The 20,271-nt window shown below is 40.5% G+C and overlaps 1 protein-coding gene across 6 annotated transcripts in view; it reads right to left on the bottom strand.

The window, feature by feature from the left end:
• Window positions 1-20,271, bottom strand: part of MGAT4A (alpha-1,3-mannosyl-glycoprotein 4-beta-N-acetylglucosaminyltransferase A) — a 153,908-nt gene that overhangs the window by 58,093 nt on the left and 75,544 nt on the right. For all 6 annotated transcript variants that reach the window (XM_014583420.2, XM_006166583.3, XM_006166582.3 and 3 more), the window contains one exon: window positions 19,787-19,920. In XM_014583420.2, the coding sequence (XP_014438906.1) occupies window positions 19,787-19,920 (134 nt within the window). The remainder of the gene's footprint in view (window positions 1-19,786; window positions 19,921-20,271) is intronic.

Below are 20,271 nucleotides of genomic sequence, written 5' to 3' on the forward strand. Positions count from 1 at the left end.
TGTTTTTTTTTTTTTTTTTTTTTTTTTTTTTTTTTTTTTTTTTTAGATATTTGCCATAGGGCACATTTGACAGAGAGAAAAAAAGAGAAAAGGAAAGTGAGAAATCACTCCAGGATGGCCACACCACAATCCTTCTCTAGTTTCCTTTCGGGATTTGGAGCACACATGCCCAGCATGTTTTTCAAGCAGCACAGTCTAGGACCTGAACCCTAGAATTGGCAATGTGGGATCCACAGACTTAACCATCATGCCACTGGATATCCCCAAGAGTCCCATATCTTTTAATGCAAATTTTAACAATAGTTTGGGGAAAAAGACTTTATATAAACTCCATATTAATTATTTTTAGTATTATTTAATGTTTTCTTTTAAAGAATTATTTATTTAATTTTATTTATTATTATTATTTTCTTTTCTAAATTTCCCATAGGGCACACATGTTCACCAGGGAGAGAAAAAGAGAGAGGGAAAAATGAGAAAGCAAGTTTCCAGGTCTGAGACTTGAACCACGGTAGGCCATGTGAAGTCCAGCACTCCAACCACCACACCCCCTACTGGCTCTCATCAGTGCTCTGCTTAATCCAAGTTTCCATGCCTTATCTTCTCCCTTCCACCCAAAGAACTTCCTTTAATGATTCTTACGATGCCAGGCTGCTGGCAGCAACTTTTTTCTACTTTGTCCAAAAAAACAACTTTTTAAAATTATCTGCCAGAGGGCACATGTATTGTCAGAGAGAGACAGACACAGAAAGAGAGTGAGAGCGAGAGAGAGAGAAAGAGAGAGAGAAAGCACTCTCCCCAGTGGGGCATGAGCACACTGCAATTCCTTATTCTCCCTTTACCCATTCTTCTGGGATCCTGGGCATGTACATGTACCCTTAGTGTTTTTTAAGCCATGAAGGCCAGCATTTGAATCATGTGGTCAGCCCTGTGAGATCCAGTGCCTTTAACCACCTGGCCATGGGCTCAGCCCTAAGATGTTTTTTATTTGCCTTTCATTTTTGAAAGATGTTTTTAGCTCAATAAAGAATTCTATAAAGAAGTTTTTCTTCCCCAGCACTTTAAAGATATTCCTAGCCAGCAGGTGACACAGTGATTAAGGTAGCTAGATCCCATGTGGCAGCTGAGCAGTTCAAGTCTTAGACCTGGTGGCTTGAAAAATACACTGAATGTATGAGTGTGCATGCCAGAAAGCCAACAGGAGAATGGAGGAGAACAGACTGTGGTGTGGCCATCCCCCCAGGTTATGATTTCTCACTTTCCCTTTCTATTTCTGTGTGTGTCTCTCTCTATTGGGCACATGTGCCCTATAGCAAACTTAAAAAAAAAAAAAAAAAAAAAAAAAGATGCTGTTCCATGTTCCAGTATTTCCAGCTTGCATAATTTCTAACAATCTAGTATATTCTTACCTTCTTTATTATGTACATAATTTATCTTTTCATTGGTGTTTTTAGGATCTTTATCTTTGTTTTTCAACTTGATTATCACACATCTTATAAGTATTTTTAAAATTTATTTTGCTTAGGTTTTGTTGCATTTTTTCAATCTAGGAGTTTTTAGATTTCTTCAAGTTTCAGTCATTATTCCTTCTCTCTCTTCCCCTTCTGAAATTCTATACCTATATGGTAGACCAGTTAATATAATACATCCTATGTTATTCTATAACATTATATTATAGGTCATTGAGGTACTGATCTTGAATTTTGTAGCCTTTTCTCTCTATATTTAATTATGAAGATTCCCTTCTCATGTCTTCATGTTCACTGACCTGTTTTTCTGCAGTGTCTAATCTGCTGTTAAGCTTTTACAGTGAATTTCTTTAAGAGAGATTTTTACTACAGGGTGCTTGTGCTCGATGGAGGGGGGAGAGGGAGGGAGAGACAGAGAGAGAGAGAGGGAGAGATATCATCCACCCTGGGGGTTAACCATGCTACAACCCCTTCTCAAGTCTCCTCTCATGACTTTGGGCACACATGCACCCAGTATGAATTTCAAGCCACAGTCTGGGACTCAAACTGTAGTTGGCCATGTGGGATTCCAGTGCCTGAACCACTACACCATCTGCTGACCCCTACAGTGAATTTTTAATTTCAGGTGTTATACTTTTCATTACTGTACATCCCATTTGATACTCTTATAAATCTTTCTATATTTTCCACATTCCTCACTGTATTCTAGTTTTTTCCTAAGAAAACGTTTATAGGGACCAGTAGATGGTGTATTGGTTACATCACGGGATTCCCACATAGTCAACCATGGTTCAAGTCCCAGACCCAGAGGCTTAAACTCACACTGGGCATGTGTGCATGAGTGCCCAAAGTCCCAAGAGGAGAATGAAAGAGAAGGGATTGCAATGGGGCAATCCCCCCTGTAGGGGGGAGTGATTTCTTACTTTCTTTCTGGTGACTGCATGCGTCCTAAAGCAAAAATCTCTCTTAAAAAAATAAGAAGAAAGAAAGAAATGTTTATAATAGTTATTTTATTGTCCTTATCTGCCAGTTCCACCATCACCAATGTCATTTCTAGGTTTATTCTACTTACAAACTTTTCTCCTAGTTATGGGCATATGGTTTTGCTCCTTGGCGTATGAATCGTTTTTTATTTGATGTAAAATGTTGAATGTCTTCAATTTGGGGGGTTATACCTGGGGAGTTCTGCCTGAGGAAACTCACACCCTGTGCAGTCTAGTATAATCTGACGTCTGAGAAGAGCTCACTCAGCTCTGTCTGGCTTTCTAGTTGCTGACATCTGAATGGTAAGTCTAGTCCTTGCTAACGCCATCACGCCTGAAAGCAGCTGTCACGTCACATGCTAATGAAGTCATGTGTACATGCGACAAATCAAAAGAACCATAAAGTCAGATCAGGTAGCTTTTACTAAATATTTTTCCCCCTAGAATAAAAGAAAAAGCTATTACTACCCACCTTAACGTTATGGTATAACATTGACATTATACCTTAACCCAATCCAGCTATACCAAGAAAGGCAAGTAAGTCCCACAGTTAGCTGTAATAGTTTCTGAAACAGGCAAGTGGTTGCAAGATATTACTAATATGAGTAAAAAAGAGGAAGTTAAAAGGATAGACAAAAGAAGACTACTTCTTCATTTGCAATACATCTGCCCAAGCCTTTCCTTCTCGTAAACAGTATGCTGACACCATAGCAATGGTTCTCAAACACTTTTCATGAGAAACTATTCTGTTCAGAGTATGTTCACAATTTGACTACTTTTGACCACCCCCGTGGATATTGGCCTAGCCAAGTCCCACCTGGATTATGACTGCAGTCTTCAAAGTAGTCTCCTTACTCTGCTCTTACCAAAGCAGCCGGCTGGATCCTTTCAGAAGGTAAGTCAGGCCAGCTACGGCAGCACGGGCTGGATGCTGCTACACGGCAGGCTGAGGCCATGCGGGAGTCCAGGTTCAATTCCTGGCCCACGCTAAAACCAAGTGTGACGGTACACACCTGCAATCATACCTACTTAGGAGACTGGGACAGAAGGAGTGTGAGCTCATGGTCAGCATGGGCAACAGTGTGACCCTGTCTGAGAGCCAGGCCTAGTGGTGCACCTGTCATCCTAGTACTCTAGAGGCTGAGTGGGACGAGAAGATGTCGGACTTTGTAAGAACCAACATCCCCCCAACACACACACACAAAGGAAGGTAAGTCATGTTATTATTGGCAAAAATGCATAACCACGATATAATCATGAGAAAATAGGCAAATTCAAATTGGGCCATTTCATAAAATAACTGACCAGTGATCATCAAAAGCATTCATGTCTGGGCCAGCAGATAGCATGGTGGTTAAAGTGCTGGATTCATGGCTGACTGAGGTTTGAGTCCCAGACCTAGTGGCTTGAAAAACAGACCAGGTATGAATGCATGCCCAAAATCCCAAGAGGGGAATGGATAAGGGATTGTGGTGTGGTCATCCCTGCTTGGGGTGAGGGGGAGGGGGGTGGTGATTTCTCACTGTCCCTGTCCCTCTGTCTCTCTCCAGCAAGACCACTTACCCTATGGCAAAAAATTTAAAGAAAGAAAAAGTGTTCAAGTTCACAAAAGACAAGAAAAGATTGAGGAAGTATCATGGGTAAGAGGAAACTGCAGAGTCAGAACCACTAAATGCAATGTGAGATGCTGTAATGCATGCTGGCACAGCGGGATGACATCAGGTAGAAAAGCATGAAATTCTAATAAAGTCTCTGGTTTAGCTGTGCGCAGTACACCAGTGCTGGCTTCTCAGTTTGGCCACTGCGCTACGGCTCTGTGCTGACATTAGAGCCAGCTGAGTGAAGGGGCCACGGCACAATTTTTGCAACTTTTCTGTAAATCTAAAATTATGTCAAAACGGAGAGTTTTTAAAAGTGCCTTAGCGAATATTAAGTCAAGTGTCTTCTCTATTCGAAATGCTCAAATGGCAAAACAGACCCGCTGCCTGTTAGCCTACAGTGAAACCACTGGTACACTGCCTGGCCCGCTCACCCACACAGTGTCTATACTGTTTCCAGGCTAAAACGGCAGCGCTGACTAGTCCAACAGACCCTGGAAAACTAGCAGAACCTTAAATGTTTACCACTGGCCCTTCATAAAGATGTTTGGCAGTCTCCGGACACAGGGTAAAAGCAGAGTTCTCACACGGTCTGCGGTGTTGCCCACGAACTGGCCCACCCCAGCCTTCTCTGACACCTCCACCACAGTGCACGTCACCCTCTCTGCTTTGGCCACAAAGGCCTCTCCGTGCTGTTTTGCAAAATGTTTCCGGAACTGCTCTGACCTCAGGGCCTTTGCACATGCAGCACCTCTGCTCATGCTACTCAGCTCTTGCACTCTTCAGGCTTTGTCCCAATGTCCTGACAAGCCAATAAACCCTGCCTGGGCAACCCTGAACTCCCTTTCCTGTTCACCAGCATTTATCTTTCCTTCTCTGTCATAGAAGTTCCAACAGGCACTTTGCTTTACTTAGTGATACACCTAGCACTTACCAATCTTCCTGTAGATATTTTTTAAATTACAAGAAAATGTTATGGGATGTCACACACACACACACACACACACACACACACACACTTCTTCCCAGTAGCTGTTTGTATGATTTATAACAAATGCATTAACAAACTTCTTTGTTTTTAGGATTTTGCCACAGGGCACGTGCATTTGCTGGAGAGAGACAGAGAGAGAGAACAAAAGTGAAAAACGATCCTCTAGGGGATGGGGTGGTTGGGGGAGATGGCCATGCTGCAATCCCTTCTCCTCTACTCTCCTCTTAGGATTTGGAGCACATATGCACACATACTCAGCGTGATTTTCAAGCCTCCAGGTTGTGGACAGTCGACCATGTGGAAATTCAATGTCTTAACCACTATACCACCTGCCTACCCCTAAACAAACATCTTAAAACCCAGCTGCTGGTTCACCATGGTGGCATGGTGGTGGTGCACAGCTTGGTAATGCTGGAGGCCATGTGAAAGGCTGGGGTTTGCTCCTAGGTTGACTCATACACACCAGGACCAGTGATCCTGGCAAGCTGGGAAGGCTGGAGGAGGCCCTGCTGAGGAGGCCTTATCTTTTCTCTGTCTGTCTCATTAAAGAAATAAATGGATACATTTTTTAACGGTTAAAAATAAAAACAAAACCAAAAACTCCAAGCTGCTACAAAATTATAAGCCAGAATACTATCAACACACCAATACAGAAGTCTATAATTTAAGGGGCCGGCAGGTGGCTTTATGGTTAAGGGTGCTGGACTCTCACATGGCTGACCGTGGTTTAAATCCCAGACCTGGTAGCTTGCTTTCTCACTTTCCCTCTCTTTCTCTCTCTCTCTTGCTCACTCTGGTCAAATTAAAATAAATAAATAAAGTTAAATAAAATAATTCTTAAAAAAAAAAAAAAGAAATCTATCATTTAAAATCAAGAATAGAAGCAACAACTATGGGCCAACCCCTGGCGTGGCAGTAAAGGCACTTGGATCTGACGTGGCTGACTGCGGTTCGAGTCCTGGATGCAGTGGCCTGAGAAATACGCTGGGTGCGTGTGCATGCATGGTCAAATCCCAACGGGAGGAAAAATGGAAAAGGGAATGCAGCATGACCATTCCCATAGGGAGAGGGAGTGCTTTTCCACCACCTCTCTGGCAAGCACATACTGCCTCTGGCAAAATCTAAAAAAAAGATAGAAGCAACTAACAACTGGACAGATAATTAGCAAGTTTACAGAAGACCTGAACAACCCCATCAACCAGCCTGACCAGACAGACACCTAATAGGATCCACTGTTTCTGAGCGCACAGGGAATGTTGTCTAAGACAGGCTATATCACAGTGTAAACAAATACTGACACATTCTAAAGGACTGAAATCACACCCAGTGTGTTCTTCCACTACAACGGAGTTGAATTAGAAATCAACAACAGAGGAAATTCAGAAAATCCTCAAACAGGCGAATCTTCAAAAACACCTTTTCAAATAAACCGTGGGACAAGAAGGAAATTTCAAGGGGATTTGAAAGTATTTTGATCTGAATGAAAATAAAAACATGACACATCAAATGCATGAGATGCAGCTAAAGTTTTTCTTAGAGAGAAATTCTCAGTTTTAAATTGTCTCTATGGAAAAAAAATAAAGACCACCAACCAATAATCTAAGCATTCACCTTAAAAATATAGAAAATAGGAGTAGACCACACTAAAAGCAAGCAGAAGGAAGACAATAATTAAGAGTAGAGGGGACCAGCAGTTATAGCGTAATGGCTATGTCGCTGGACTCCCACGTAGTTGACCGCGGTTCGAGTCCTGGACCCGGTGGCTTAAAATCACACCGGGCGCGTGTGCATGTGTACCCAAGACCCCGAGAGGAGAATGGAGGAGAAGGGATTGTGGCGTGGCCATCCCCCTGGGGGGTGATTTCTCGCTTTCTGTCTCTCTGTCTCTGTCTGTCTGGCGAGTGCATGCACCCTATAGCAAAAACCTCTCCCCCCCCCGAAAAAAAAGAAAAAAATAATTAAGATTAGAGTAGAAATTAATGAAATGGAAAAGAGAGAAATGATAAGGTCAGTTTTATTTTTCTACTTTCTTTTTATTTTTTTAAAGAATTATTTTATTTAACTTTATTTTAATTTGATCAGAGATAGAATGAGAGAGAGAAAGAGAGAGTGAGCGAGCGAGAGCGAAAGAGAGAAAGCAAGCAAGCAAATTGCCAGGTCTGGGACTTGAACCATGATCGGCCATGTGGGAGTCCAGTGCCCTTAACCACCATGCCACCTGCCAGCCCCAGTTTTTCAAATTTACATGCCAGCCGGCCAGCTAAAGTTAAGAGACCTGAAAGGTCTCAGAGGAGGAGGACAGGAAGGATAAAACACAGGGAATGGGGGAGAAGATGAAGACAGGAAGGGGTTCAGCACAACAGCAGCAAAATACAGTGGACTCCTTTTTGCCACAGGCATGTGTGACTAATATTTTTTCAAAAAAAAAAAAAAAGATACAACCAATGGTATAGACAAACATTAAATTCTGGATAATATTAGGCTTCAATTTAGGGACATGATCTATTATCTAAAAGAGTTTTAAAGATTTTCAAATCTTCTCCACTGCCTTCCTCATTTTAGCACTTTGATAAAAACTTTCTTAATGAGTAAAAGGATACTTAGAATGAAATCTGCACTTTTGCTCTCATTAAGAATACGGCTAATGGGCAATGATAAGAGCTTGAGAAATCCATACTGTGAGGACCACTGTTTCTAATGCTGCTGTATTCTTCAGGTGCTCTGACGTGCAAAAGACTTCAAAAAATGTTCAAGTAACTAGCATCTATCTGGCTAAGCGTATACTCAAGTGTCCAAAAAAGGGGGTCGGCAGGTGGCGTGGTGGTTAAAGCCACAAAGGCACTGGGATCCCACCTGGCCAACTGCGGTTCAGGTCCCAGACCTGGCGGCTTGCTTTCTTGCTCGCTCTCTCTCTCTCGTCAAAGTTAAAAAAATAATAACAAATGGAATTAAATGAACAATTTTTTAAGTGTCCAAAAAAAGACTAAAGCACCTATACAGAGTTTGAGTAGAAACAAAGCATTGAGGATATTTCTCACTTGTTTTCCTGGAAATATCTTTCTCACTTGCTTACTTGGAAATCATACACAATTATCAATGAGAATCAGACACAATACTTGCAAATTTCATCTAAAAAATATTAACAAGGCTGGCCCTATAGCCTAGTGGTTAAGGGACCCGGTCCCACATGGCTGACCAGTTTCAAGTCCCAGCCCCGATGCCTTGAAAAACATCCCAAGTATGTGTCCATGCATGCCCCAAATCCCAAGATGGAGTAGAGAGTTCAGTGTGGTCAAAGCATTTGGAAGTGCTTTCTTCCTCTTCTACCCTCTAGTGATTAAAAGAAACAGTAATAATAATAATAATAATAAATTATAATCCAAATTCTCAAGGTCAAAAGAGATCAAGCTTTATTTCAATAACCACAGGCAACAGGAAGAATGACAGACTAGCTATGTTTGCAGAAAGCAGTCTGACTCTGGCAGAAAGGAAAGACAGAACCTTTGTTTAAAAAAACCACCTAGTCTGAAACACGACCCTGTTTCCCTCATTTTTCTATAAACTGGTAGCCTAAGGAAAACATCTCCTCCTCCAGTGATGATTCATAAAAAAGGAACTAGCACAGCAACTACACAAAATATGAAAGAGGGAAATTCAGCAAAACCTATGAACAAAAACAAGCCATATATATGTACATACACACGCACATACTTATAAACAGATGGGAAATTAAGACCAAATACTTCCTCATTAATTTAAAAGGAAAAAAAAAAAAAAAAACACAACCAAAGCATATGGAAACCTATTGGATACAGCTAGAGCTAAAGCAGCTGCCAAGATGAAGCAATACCAGATATTCCAAAGCACTGTAATAGTTCTAACACATATATGGAAATGTATGGACTTAAAATATCTAAAGCAATCTTGTACAGAACAGAACTTAAGAACTTGGGGCTAGCAGGTAGCATGATGGTTAAGGCGCTGGATTCCAACATGGCTGACAGTGGTTCGAGTCCTAGATCTGGGGGCTTGCTTTCTCACTTTCTCTCTGTCTCTGTCACTTTTTGGTGAGTCAAACTGAGGGATGATAACGATAAATAAAATTAAATAAATAACTCTTTAAAAAACAAAACAAAACTGAAGAACTTAACCCTAACTGATTTTAATACTAATATAAAAACAAAACTGTACTTATTGACAGTGAGGCTTTAGCATTAGGATCAACCTACAGATCAATGGAACAGAACAAAAGTAAGATCCACACTGACACAGACACCGGATTTTCAACAAAGGCACCAAAGCAGTTCTATAAGGAAAGGAAAGTGTTTTCAACAAATAGCCCTGGGGAGCTAGATAGCCATATGAAAAACAGCAAACTTTAACATGATCTTACACTACAACGAAAATGGACACAAGATGGATCATAGACCTCATGTAAGAGTCCAAACAAAGTTTTCAGAAGAGAAAGTTGCAGGGAATTGAGGGTTTCTTAGGTCACAGAGAGCAATAATCATTTTTTAAAACTGATGAATTAGACTTCAACAAAATAAAAAACATGCTCACCAAGACAGTATGGAGAAAATGAATAGAAGACCAGAGAAACGATAAACTGGAGAAAATATTCACAAACACATATGTGATCATGGAATAGTAGCCAATATATAAAAAGAACTTTAACTCAAAAATAGAAACCAACCAACCAAAATTTTAAAAACAAGAAAACCATCTAAGAAACACTTTACAAAACATATACAATTAAAATGGATGAATGATGGATAAAGGATGACAAGTAAATAGAAACATGACAAACAAAAATACTAAAGCTTTAAGAGTAGAATCTAGAAGCCATATATACAGATTATTTACTGTAAATACTTAAAAATTTTGTTTTAGGTCTTAAATTTCTTATAACAAAGAAAATAAAATCCCCCAAAAAGTTAGTTCCTGAAGATAAGGATGATTTGACTCCATAAACCCAAATAATATACTCTACAGTCAGGTGGTGCAGTGCTTAAGCCAGTTGGATCCTACATGGTCAACCATGTGGTCTGAGGCCAGGAGATGATGGCTTAGAAAATGCACTGGGCGCATGTGCATGCATGCCTAAAATCCCAAGAAGAGAATGAAGGAAAAAAGGAAGGAGAAGGGACTGCAGTGTGGCCATCCGCCCTGGGATGTGACTGGTCATTCTTTGCCCCAACTCCCTTTGGTGAGCACCCTGTAGCGAAAGAAAAATAAAAAAAAGAGCCATACAGATTGAAATCAAAACATTACAGCAGAATTACTAGAGTTGATGATGACAGAGAAACCATTTGAAAAATCAAGCAAAACATGGGTTTCTTATACCAAGGAGTGAGAAATGTAGAAGGTTATCTGGCCAGCTTCGGCCAGAGCACCCCCAGAACCATCACCACAAGGAAATGGATGGAGGGTGAAGATAGGAGGGAGAAAGGGAAGCAGGAAAAGGAGGGAGGAAAAGAAACGTGACGGACGGTTTCTACACCCAGGTGAAGAGCAGAGGCAGAAGTCATTTTTGACCATATGGGACCTCATATAGAGAAAATGTTCGTATGAACCTTTCTTGAGGAAATAAGTTCATGAATTTTAGTTAATCGAGAGATGACAAGAGACCAGCCCTGGTGATGTAGGCGGTAGTGCGGTACTCCATGGTGCTGAAGCCATGTGGGAAAGCCTGGGTTCAGGTCCCAAGGTCTCACTGTACATACTGAGTGCAGGCATGCGTTCCCATGACCCTTGCTGGCTAAGGCTGAGGACAGACTGCAGCATGCGACCCCACTCGGGCGTCCCTCTCACTGCTTCTCTCACTTTAGCTCATGGGAGAAATAAATAAATAAATCTTTTTTTTCTTTTTTTTTTAAAGTTATGATGAGAAACAGGACATTTGCAAGACTTCAAAGTATCACCTACCCCACAAGATAGCTACTAAATACATCTGGGAAGAACATTTTTACGAAAGCAGAAAAACCTGGCTGATAACATCTCAGTCGCAGGATGAAAGACTAAGATTGCTATTAATGAGACCAGTAATGAGATACATTAATATCATGTAACTTTTAATACAAAGCCATGAAAAAAATACCATACTTTTTTTTTTTTTTTGAGAGGTTTTTGCTATAGGGCACGTGCACTCACCAGAAAGACAGAGAGAGGGACAGAAAACGCGAAATCACCCCCAGGGAGGATGGTCATGCTGCAATCCCTTCTCCTCCATTCTCCTCTTGGGATCCTGGGCATGCACGCACACATGCCCGGCATTTGTTTAAGCCACCAGGTCTGGGACTCGAACCACAGTTGACTATATAGGAGTCTAGCGACATAGCCATTATGCCAACTGCTGGTAGGTATTTCTGCTCCTGCTAAAAATAGTCAACCAGAATCTAATTTTGAGGAATATCAGACAATACCAAATTGAGAAATAGTCTATAGAATAACCAGTATTTTTCAAGTGTCCTTTCATGAAAGGACATTAGTGGAACATTTGGAGAAATCTAAAGTTTTATTCAGTAGTACAGTATTAATGTTAACTTTTTTGTATTTATAACTATAATTTTTTTAAGGTTTTTGTCATAAGGTGTGTGCATTCACCAGAGACAAAGAACAACAGAGAGAGGGAAATCACACCCCAGGGGGGATGGTCATGTCACAATCCCTTATCCTCCATTCTCTTCCTGGGATTTTGGGCAAGCATGCACATGCACTCAGTGTGATTTTCAAACTGCTGAGTTTAGGATTTGAATCATAGCTGGCCATTTGGGAGTCTAGCACCTTAACCACCACGCCATCTGCTGGACCTGATAATCATCATTTCATTATCTAAAATACTAACATCTGTGCACAATGACTAAAGGGTATTTGCACAATGACTAAAGGGTATTTCAGAACTCAGAAATTATTTCAAAATAGTTTTAAAAAATAAAATATAAAAGTTTCTCAAAAAATAATCTAGCCAGAAAAAAAAAATCCCCTACCAATTAGATATTTCTTGATCTCTTCATCATCTTTTTTTAAATACTTATTTAACTTTATTTATTTTAGATTTGAACAGAGAGGGACAGAATGAGAGAGAGAGAGAGAAAGCACGTGCGCAAGCCACTAGGTCTGGGACTCAAACCATGGTCGGCCATGTGGGAGTCTAGTGCCCTTAACCACCATGCCACCTGCCAGCCCTGATCTCTTCAACATCATCTTGGCCAAAGAAACAAACCAAAATCCGGGACCAGCAGTTAGCGTAATGGCGATGTCACTGGACTCCCACGTAGTCAACCGCGGTTCAAGTCCTGGACCCAGTAGCTTAAAACTCACGCCGGGCACGTGTGCGTGCATGCCCAAGATCCTGAGAGGTGAATAGAGGAGAAGGGACTGCGGCGTGACCATCCCCCCTGGGGGGTGATTTCTCGCTTTCTATCTCTCTGTCTCTCTCTGTCTGTCTGATGAGCGCACGCACCCTACAGCATTAATATCCCTCTTAAATCAACTTAAGTTGAGAATTTAAGAAATGCATAGTAAAGGCCTCAAGCAGCTTTAATGTGAAATGCAAACTAGAATGTGTACAATAGTAAAAGGAGAAAACTGAATAAAAAGCTAAATTGTTTCATACTATATACTCAACCCTTCAAGAAGCTGGAAATTCTATAAATTTGGTTTTTCAGAAAGTAATGACAGGGGCTCTTTCCAACATGATGAATTTATTTCATTACAGACTCTGGACTCAAATTCTACAGTTTAGAAATGTAAACTATGCAACGCTGCTAGGCAAACTGCAGAAACAATGTGAACGAGGCTGGCCCCTCGCCTAGTAGTTTAAGGGAGCCAGATTCCACACGGCTGCCCACAGAATGAATCTTGGCCCAGGAGGCCTAACACATGTTGGTCATATGTGTGTGTATGCTCCAAATCCCAACAGGTCGGAGAAATGGGGGAGAAAGGATTGTGGCATCACTGTACCCCAACTGTGAGGGAGGGTTGGGTAGGGTGGGGAGATGTCTTCTGAACAGGATGATGTGAAAGATACCTATCTAAGGTTTTTTTCCCAAATTCTCAGCAATCTTAATGGCTATCAACAATATCGTCTAGTTGTTTTGGTTTAGGCAATATTCTGTCTAAAACCCACCTCAAAAACTCACTCTATCTCTTTTAACCACTCAAAATAGCATTTAGCCATCAGCCCCAGCATCCATACTGACTGCCTACTCTGTTGGATGGTGAATTCAAGTATTGCTGAACACCACACAACCTTCATGAGTCAGGGTCTTAGTTATAACATCAGAAGCGGATGCTGGCAGAACATCAGAAGGATTTAATACAAGACAACTGGGTAGAACTCAGCCCCAGGTAGGCTGAGAAGGACGGTAAGGTGTTTGGGAATAATGTAGGGCCACAGCCCAAAGTCACAGAATGCTCCCAATGCCACCATGGGCAACGCTCCCCACCCTGAAGTCTCTGCACCTGCTCTGTGGCTCGTGGAAAGGCACCACCCCCACTGTCACCACTAGTGCTCAGAATGACTGTCCACAATCCTGGCTTCTTTACACAGCAGTCCCTCCCACCTGCAGTTTGACTTCCCACTGTTTCAGTTATTCGTGGTCAAGCACTGTGGGAAAACATGTGAGCACACTACTATAGGGTATTCTGAGAGAGGGGGCACGGCCCATCATTTCTATTACGGTATTTCCTTACAACTGTTCTGTTTCACAAGGCATCTTTAGAAAGTTCACAGAAAAATGTGTATTGTGAAAAAACTGTATGAATTTCAAAATAATTTTGCACCAAAATAATTATACTTTAATTCCATTTTTTCAGGACCAGTGGATGGCATAGAGATGAAGGTGGCTGCATCTCTCATGGCCCACTGAGGAGTTTGAGTCCCAAACTAGGCAGTTTGAAAAACACACAGGATGAATGTACATGCGTGCACAAAATCCCGAGAGGAGAATGGAGGAGGGGGGATTATGGAAAGTGGCCATCCACCCTGAGGGGGTGATTTCTCACTTTTGTCTTCTCTCTCCCTCCCTCCCTCCCTCCCTTCTCTCTCTCTCTCTCTCTCTCTCTCACACACACACACACACACACAAGTACTTGAGATTTATAGCAAAAACTTTTTTAAAAAATCCCATTTTCGCACAGCTGTATAAAGTCTTCTAGTACATGGGATATTCTCCACCTCATAAATCTTGATGGAATAAGGCGCCTTCCTCCTACTATGGAAATTATAAGGGCCAAATACTTTCTTCTCGTATTCAGGAATACAATCAGGACTAAGCTACAAGGGTTTCTCATTCAGGATTTTGAGTGCTGCTTCATTATTTTCAGATGATGCAGAAAATCCAACAGAATAAACAAGTTATTTGAAATAACAGGATTTAGCAAACTGGCTAGATATAGGATCACTTTACATTTCTATACAAGGGGACCTCAAAAAGTTCATGGAAAATGGAATTAAAGTACAAGTTTATTTTGGTGCAAAAAATTGTTTTTAATTCATGCATAGTTTTTTCCACAATATGTATTTTCCATGTAGTTTTTGAAGATCCTTTGTGTAATGGGGAATAGAGAAAAATGTTAAAATCCAGAATACATACTATGAAAATATTTTTCAGAAAGGATTATGAGTGATAGAAATAATATAAATAATACTATAAGAGATACTGTATATAAAGTACCTAACAAAAATAAGACAGGGCATCCTGATGACCAAGAGTCAGTAGAATATAAAAATGATAAACTCTTAAAAAAAAAAAAAACAAAAAAAAAAAACAGGAATGGCACGATGTTAAAATTCGAGTCCTGCGGGTATGTGGTGGTTAAGGCAGCTGGATCTCCTATGACCACGTGAATGGTTAAGATTCCTGGACCCAATGGCTTGAAAATCATGAGGGGAGGGGACAAAAGAGAGGAGAGGAACACCCTGAGAGGAGAGAGGAGGAGAAGGAACAGGGGTGTGGCTATTTCCCTGGGAGTGACTTCTACTTCCCCAGCCCCTCTCTGTCTCCCTAGAGAGCCTGCACACGCCTGTGGCAAAAACTATGAGTGTGTATTATGGATATGTGTGTGTGTGTGTGTATAATATAATATAAAATAGTTAGTTTCCTATCTCTCCTCTTCTCCCAAAAGGATATTTTGTGGTTCCTCCCATTCAAGAAAACAAAGGAAGACAAAGAATAGAAAAGTCAGGCACCGAAGAAAAGATCATGGAACCCCTGACTGTCCATATTCTTCTTCTCCAGCTCTTTCATCTAAAATTTTCTCCTAACATATTAAAATGGATCAGAGATGGATCAGGTGGGGGGAGTGTTGGAAGAACGCAACATTCTGCAAGGCTGACCCACATGAGAGGTTCTAGGTTCACATCCAGACACCTCCCTGAACATACTGCTCATGATCTAGGGCTGGCTGAGGCTGGGGGAGGACTAGAACATGAGGGCTCTGCTGGGATATCTGTCAACCTCTCTCTCTCATGAATTAAAGAAATAAACTTTAAAAGAAAATTTTTAAGCGAAAAGAAAAAAAAAAACAGTTTCCCTAAAACATGCAAATAATGTTATCATGTAGAATAACGTTCTTCTAACATGTAGGTAGGTAGAAACACAGGCTCGAGAAGAGGCTAAATATCTATGTCTAGGACTGTCCCATATGTGGGTCATGGTTAAACCCAGAGACTCTGCACTTGTTACTAGTGTTAAATGGGTCACAGTCTACCAGAATGCTTGGGTGAAACTACCACTTGAGGTATAAACAAACATCGTGATTCATTTTTAATTGCCTAAAGATAATTCATCCTTTAATTCTGTTCAGAAAACTTTTTTTTTTTTTTGAGAGGTTTTTGCCATAGGGCACACGCACTCACTGGAGAGAAGACAGAGACAGTGAGAGGCAAAGTGAGAAATCACCCCCTAGGGGGATGGCCAAGCCACAATCCCTTCTCCTCCATTCTCCTCTTGGGATCTTAGGCATGTGCACATAAAGGCCCAGCATAAGTTTCAAGCTGCCAGGTCCAAGACTCGAACAGTGGTTGACCATGTGGGAGTTCAGCAACATAATTGCTACGCCATCTGCTGGCTCCAGAAAACACTTTTTAAACGAAATTCTTTGTAGACCATAGACATGTACCACAATTCAGGAGAGCACTGCCCAGAAATGGGAACACTGCTGACACCTGTATCACATTTTCAATTTACACCACCTTCCACATATATGATCTCAATGAGTTTCCCTGCAATGATGCTGAGCTTGTGGGGTCAGTAGCTTTATTCTCATTGCAGAGATGAAGAAACTGAGGCTGGAGAGAGCAAACAACCTGCTCAAGTGGCAGTAAGTGGCAGAATCCAGCCTCGGACACAGGTCCTCTGCTTCTAAACCCAGGGTTTTTGCTCTTAGTACCAGATGAATGGCTATGTAGGGTCTTGAATCCAGATATATAATAATCCCAGTCTACAGGCCAAATGCTATTTTTCAAGAGAACAAGGATAGTTTTTTTTTTTTCCCCTTTTTCTTTTTCATTTTTGCTATAGGGTACATGTGCTCCTTGGAGAGAGAGGGAAAGTGAGAAATCACCCCGGACAAATAGTCACACCAAAATCCCCTCTTATTTGCTCTTGTCTTTGGACTGTGGGCATGCATACACATGCACCTGGCATGATTTTCAAGCCACTGGGTCTGAGACTTGAACTGAGGAGTTGGCACTGGGGGATCCAACTGCCTTAACCTCAATGCCACCTGCTAGTCCCCAAGGACAGTTTTCTTTTACAGAACTTCTAAGGCTTTTATAAAATTAAAAATCAAAGTATGTTCATTGTAGAAAAGTTCTAATTTTATGGGACCAGCAGTTGGCATAATGGGTATGTCACTGGACTCCCATGTGGTCGATCACAGTTTGAGTCCTGGATCCAGGGGCTTAAACTCACGCCGGGTGCCTGTACACGCGTGCCCAAGATCCCAAGAGGAGAATGGAGGAGAAAAGACTGCAGTGTGGCCATCCCCCCCCCCCCCCCGGGGTGGGGGTGGGGGTGATTTCTTGCTTTCTATCTCTGTCTCTCTGGCAAGTGCATGTGCCCTATAGCAAAAAAAAAAAAAAAAAAGAAAAAAAAGAAAAAAAAAAGCCTCTCAAAAAAAAAATTCTGATTTTACAAAACTGTATGTAACAGAGTGATAACACCGCATAATTCTAGCTCTCAAGATATCTACTACCTACTACTAACAGTTTAGAGTATATTTCATGAAACCATTTTCCTTATATATTTTATTAATGCACATGTGGAAGCTATATAAATGTGTCTATATTTTTTAACATATGTCTGTCTTTGCAAAACTTCTACTGGGTCAGTTTTCAGAAATAGAATGTTGGCTCACGATGTATACTTTAATACTGTGGCTATTGTCAAGCGATTTTCCAAAGAAGCTACGCCCACTTCTACTGGTATACAATATGCAACTAACAGATCTGACTACTTAAAATGTATAACTTCTGGGCCAGCAGGAAGTGTAGTGGTTAAGGCACTGGACTCCCACATGGCTGACTAAGGTTTGAGTACTGCTCCTGAAAACCTAAAAATAATGCCAGGCATGACCAAAATCCCAAGAGGGGAATGGAGAAGACGAGACTGCAGTGTGGCTCTCCCCCTGAGGGGTGATTTCTTATTTCCCTCTCACTGTCTGTCTCTCTCTCCTCTCTGCAAGTGAACGTGCCCCATGGCAAAAATCTTAAAAACCTTAAAAAAAATAATGGATAACTTCTATAAAAGGCAAAAAAAAAATTATCAGCAAAGTTAGTAACAACAAACTGGACAAACTATTTCAGAGTTTATTTCCCTCAAATATCAAAATGTCTTACAAATCAAAAATTACAACTAGAAAAAATGGGCAAAAGTCATGAAAATAACTAAGCAGAAATGGTCAAAAAACACATAAACAAATGTTTAATACTCCTTAATAAAGACATTCAAATCAAACAAAAGCAAGATACTCTATTTTACCTATTAAATTAGCAAAAAAATTAAAGACAAGTGTTACCTATAAGAACAAGGAAACTCTCTCACAGACCACTGGAAGAGGGGTAAACGGACTCAACTTCAGGGCACTTTGGCATGTATGCATGTATGACTGTTTTAATGTATATGGACCCTGATCCAGTAATTCTATGCTTGGAAATTAATATCAAGTCAGTAACTACATATGCACAATTTATTTACAGAAATGTTCCATGCAGCTAATAGCAAAAACTCAGAAATGACCTAAAAGTGCAGATATTAAATAAATTATGCTGAGGCCATACAATGGAATATTCTGCAGTCATAAAAATTGATACTCTGGTATTTATTCTTTTCCAATGGAAAAAATTCATGATATTAAAATATGTATAGAATGATTCCATTCATACATATGCATACCAGACATAGAAAAAAATTCCTTAAGAGATATTTTTAAATAGTAATAGTTATATCTGCATGGAAAAATAATAGGTAATTTTTTCATCATATATTTAAACGAGTATTTTAAATGGTATGGATACTGTTACTTTTCCACTAAGGAAAATATTAAGACCACTTTCATTTACAAAGAAGTAAGGGGGGACCGGCAGATGGCATCATGGTTACAACACTGGACACCCACATAGTCAACCCTGGTTCAAGTCCTGGACCCAGTGGCTTAAAACTCGTGCTGGGTGCGTATGTGTGTGTGCCCAAGATCCCAAGGGGAGAATGGAGGAGAAGGGACTGCAGCATGGCCATTCCTGCCAGGGGGTGATTTCTTGCTTTCTGTCTCTGTCTTTCCGCCATGTGCAAGCATCCTATAGTAAAAGATCTCAAAGAGAGAGAAAGATGAGGGTACAGTGAAAAGTCACGAATCAGTGGGTTAGAACTAGATATGTCTTATATTCTCTCCTATTCTGAAATCCTATATGATAATTAGGAAAATATTTACTTTAAGGGCCTTGTTTCTCATGGTTTAAGAAGAACTTGCTCAAGATCTATTCTTTCTCTAGATATTTCAAGGAGATTAAAAATTAAAAAAAAGACATTCTCATTTACATGATTTTTTATTTTTAAAATAATAATGATTGTTTATCTTGGGAGTACAGTGAAGGAGCAAGGAGAGTAAAGAAGTAAGAAAAATTCAGCCTAGGCTAAATCTTTCTCTTAGGTTTCAGGACTCCCAAAGAACTTGGAACCTCTGGGCCAGAAGGCAGTGCAGTAGTAACACCACACTACGGCAGGCTGGCCTAAATGGGAAGGTTCTGGGTTCACATCCAGAGCCCTCCCTGTGCACAACAGGTGTATGCACGCCCATGACCTAGGGCTGGCTGAGCCTGGGAGTGGATCATGATGTGATGACCCTGTGTGGGGGGGGGGGGGGGAGAGGAGTGTCTGTCTCTGCATCTCTCTCTGTCTCTGTCCATCTCATTCAAGGAAGAATAAGATAAACTTTAAAAAAGAATTTAGAATCTCTGCATTTAAATCTCAGAGCTGGAAATGGGAACTCCTTCTTAAAGATCCATAGATACAATATTATTTTACTGATTACAAAAATTAATGTTTGTGGTTTAAGCTGCAGGAAAGAAAGGAAGGCAAATATAACAAGTTAGACTCACATTGAACTATCAGATAAAGTATGTTATCTTTAACTCATAACATTCTTTAAAAACGCTTATAAATGATACTCAAATACTCATTATGGTTTCAACTTTCATAGATTATATAGAGTAAAAAAAAATAACAGTGAAATAATTACCTCTCCTATGAAGACTACTATAACACAGTCCAACTTCTCTTCAGGATACAGATTATCAATAAGGGAATGAAGAGTTTCTACGAGGTAAGACTTAACTTCTCTCTTCACTGTGGGAACTCCCATTACTATTGAAACTGAAACAAAATAATATAGTAATTATAAAAAAAAAGTTTTACAGGGTCAATATAAATAAACATTATTTCAAAAATATTTTATCCTTGCAAATTAATAGGAAAAATTATGGGACCAAAATATACTAAGTTTCAGAAAGAAAAATAATCAGCATATATAAGATATCCCTGGATCAGCAAATAGTATAGTGGTTATGTCACTGGACTCCTACATGGCTGACCGCAGTTCACATCCCAGACCCAGTAGTTGGAAACTCATGCTTGGGCATGTTTGTGTGCCTGCCCAAGATCCCAGAAGGAGAATGGAGAAGAAGAGATTACAGTGCAGCCATATCCCCTGGGGGCGATTTCCCA

This window comes from Tupaia chinensis, unplaced genomic scaffold (genome assembly GCF_000334495.1).
Source record: "Tupaia chinensis unplaced genomic scaffold, TupChi_1.0 Scaffold144276_1, whole genome shotgun sequence".
NCBI lineage: Eukaryota > Metazoa > Chordata > Mammalia > Scandentia > Tupaiidae > Tupaia > Tupaia belangeri.